Source organism: Diachasma alloeum, unplaced genomic scaffold (assembly GCF_001412515.2).
Source record: "Diachasma alloeum isolate Michigan unplaced genomic scaffold, Dall2.0 Dall_scaffold_00219, whole genome shotgun sequence".
Classification (NCBI taxonomy): Eukaryota; Metazoa; Arthropoda; class Insecta; order Hymenoptera; family Braconidae; genus Diachasma; species Diachasma alloeum.
The window spans coordinates 109,692-112,511 of NW_021680384.1; the positions used below are offsets into that span (position 1 = coordinate 109,692).

Here is a 2,820-nt window from a genome sequence, read left to right on the forward strand (position 1 = left end):
GGGGGGGGGTAGTTGTAAGAAGTATAACGAGGGGAGTGAATGAATGATGCGCAGATCAGAAAAGAAAAAAATTGTAAAAAAAATTTTTTTCACTACGTGGGGCGCAACGGACTGTCTTTGATCGTTAATAACTCGAGATCGGCAGAGTAGATTTCGCCCATTTTTTATTTTTTTCGAAGTGTTTTTCAGAGCTTTCAAATGAGATTTGAGTCGTCTAAATCGTATCGTTTGGTTGAGAGATATTGGAGATTGAAGGTGGTCCGTTTTACCTCGCGTTCCCATGGGGTAGTGCGCGGTACGCAAAGTTGCACTTTTTTATACGCGTGTGGTAGGAATTTTTTTCGTGAGGTGTAGGGAGTTTACTTTGGGAGGAAGAGGACTTCACGGATCACCTCCGAATTTAACGTATTCTGGGAGGAAAAAAAAGATTTTTGAGGCGTCCGAAAAAGTAGATTTTTGAGGTAGGTAGTGTAAAATGGTAATTTATGCCAGTAAATCCTGAAGACGCGGCTTTCACGCCTCAAGGCAGGTTCTGGGCCCTCGGCTCGGATTATAAACGCAAATTCGATGTCGGAAAATCGTTTTTATGTCGTCGAAACAACATGTCCGTAAAATAACATTTTACGGACGGTGGGATGGAACATTAAGTTCGTCACTTGTCACAAAAATATTCACGTAACCAATCAGATCGCACAATTTTCCCGCCAATTGTATTGGCGCATATAAAATCCGCTTGGGTGTTCGCAAAACTTCACTTTACGGACAGTATGACATAATCTTTTTTTTCAATATTTTTTTCTCGTAAAAAAAGAAAAAAATACTGAAAATGAGAGAGAAAAATTCGAAATTTCGTACTCACTCATGGGAGCTATCTCAACGCTGGTAATTGGCAGCAAGTGGCCTGGCCTGATGTTGTCAATCCCACAAATGGAATTTAATTCGATTTACTCGGTGAATAGAGCCGGCGGCAGCTTCGGTGGATGATTCCACTGGTTATTCCCTGTATTCTCCTCTCCACTGAAACCAACAAAACCCCATAAACGATGAATAATAAAAAAAATATATATAAAAGTTCATTTCCCCTCACTTCCACTACTTTCGCAATTTTTTATTAATAAAAAAAAACCCAGGTTCATCCAATTTGAATGAAACTGGTCCAACTCGATAGCCAGGATTAATGCAGATGAAAAACTCAATATGGCGGCCCATTTTGCCCCATTAACTTGATCATAACCTGTAGAAAATCCATTTGGCCATCAAAACTTTAATCGCCCGTAACTCCTAAACTACCGGGGTAAAACGGGTCGTCTTTTTTTTAATTCGAGGGTAAATTTTGCGAGCTGGCCAATGATCTCACCCTCACCCTCCCCCTCACCTATCATCGGATGAAAATTGACGAATGACGAAATGTCGATGCGGCACAGCATTTGACACAACATGACATAATTTATCCCAGTCATCCCTCGACTCCACTCGACTTTAATATTTTTTCCACGATGTTTTACGATGGTGTGTGGGGCACGTGGGCGGGCCTGAAGATGATTTGAATGGTGGAAGAAGTGTTGGTGGATGAGAAAACAAGAGGAGAAAAAAAAAAGGGAAAAAGAAAATCCCAGCGAAAAGAGAGAATTGAGAGAAACGAGAAGAGTCGACGTGGCGAATTATACTTTCATGAGCCCTCCTCCCCCCCTTGGCTTGAATTTCTAATTAAAGCGTGTGCCGTAACTCTTTATTCCGTGGGATTTTTATCACTATTATCAGTTTGCACTCGATAATCGGTATTTTTCAATTTCGTAAAATCATCGTCTCGTCACAAAAACCCAATTATCTCGAGAACTTCTCGACGAAATTGAGCATTTTTTTTTTTCATTTTGAAAGGGAGAAAATTTCCGATGAAATTGAAAAAAAATGAACCCATTTTGCCCCGGTGGTTGACCAGAAATCAAGGGAAATTGAAAGAGAGCTTGAAAATCGCTGAAAACGACGGGGAAAATTGTCTCGTTAATTTTACAAACTTCCACCGGGGCAAAACGGGTTTGTCTGTAGTGAACGGAATTGGAAATTTTCTCAGCTTTTTAATGACCCCAGGTAGAACGGCGTATGTCCAACAGGAGCCGAGATATCCCCGAAAATGCGAGACGAGAAAAAAATTCGGAAATTGAGGGTTTTGTGTTTCTCGTTGAGTCGATCGGTTTTGCCGTTGTGTTGTATTCAATCGTGTATGTGTGCGAACGACCGGACCGACCAATGCGAAGGCACCAGACTGTGAAGACCTACAACACGGGTACTTGTTGATTTATAGCCCATCCACACCCGCGGGGAGCGGTTCACTTACCTTCAAAAATAAATGTATACCAAATTCTTTTCTATTTTTAAAATGTAAACCTACGGTTTCAACCATTATCATTGCTAAATCAATATCCCAACATTCTGAAAATACCTGCGAGTCAACAAACACATGAATAATCAACACTTGAAAGCGCCCATTAACCGCTTTCAAAACAAAAAAAAATCAATTAACAATTTTTTTGAATTTCAACATTTCAATTTTTACCGAATATCTTCGAAACCACTTAAGATATCTGAATGCAACCTGCCCTCTTATAAAGCCCGGGAAATTCTCCACAAAATAAAAAAAAAATAACCCATTTTGCCCCGCTGCATTTTGAGAAAACCGGGAAAAACGAAATTCCCTCGAAAAACTCCATCCCCCCCAAATGCACCCCTAGCCCCCCTAGACCAGGGTTCGGAATTGGAAATTTCTCTAGCTTTCCAACGAGCCCACCCCTGCCCCCCACCCACCCCCTCCCAACCCCCTTT

The 2,820-nt window shown here is 41.1% G+C and overlaps 1 protein-coding gene across 2 annotated transcripts in view; it reads right to left on the reverse strand.

The window, feature by feature from the left end:
• Positions 1 to 2,820, reverse strand: part of LOC107037388 (ras-related protein Rab-37) — a 55,680-nt gene that overhangs the window by 48,167 nt on the left and 4,693 nt on the right. For both annotated transcript variants that reach the window (XR_001460829.1, XM_015255919.1), the window contains exon 2: positions 860 to 1,017. Coding sequence is in view for 1 of the 2 variants with exons in the window: in XM_015255919.1 (XP_015111405.1) it covers positions 860 to 863 (4 nt within the window). In the remaining variant the exon portion in view is untranslated. The remainder of the gene's footprint in view (positions 1 to 859; positions 1,018 to 2,820) is intronic.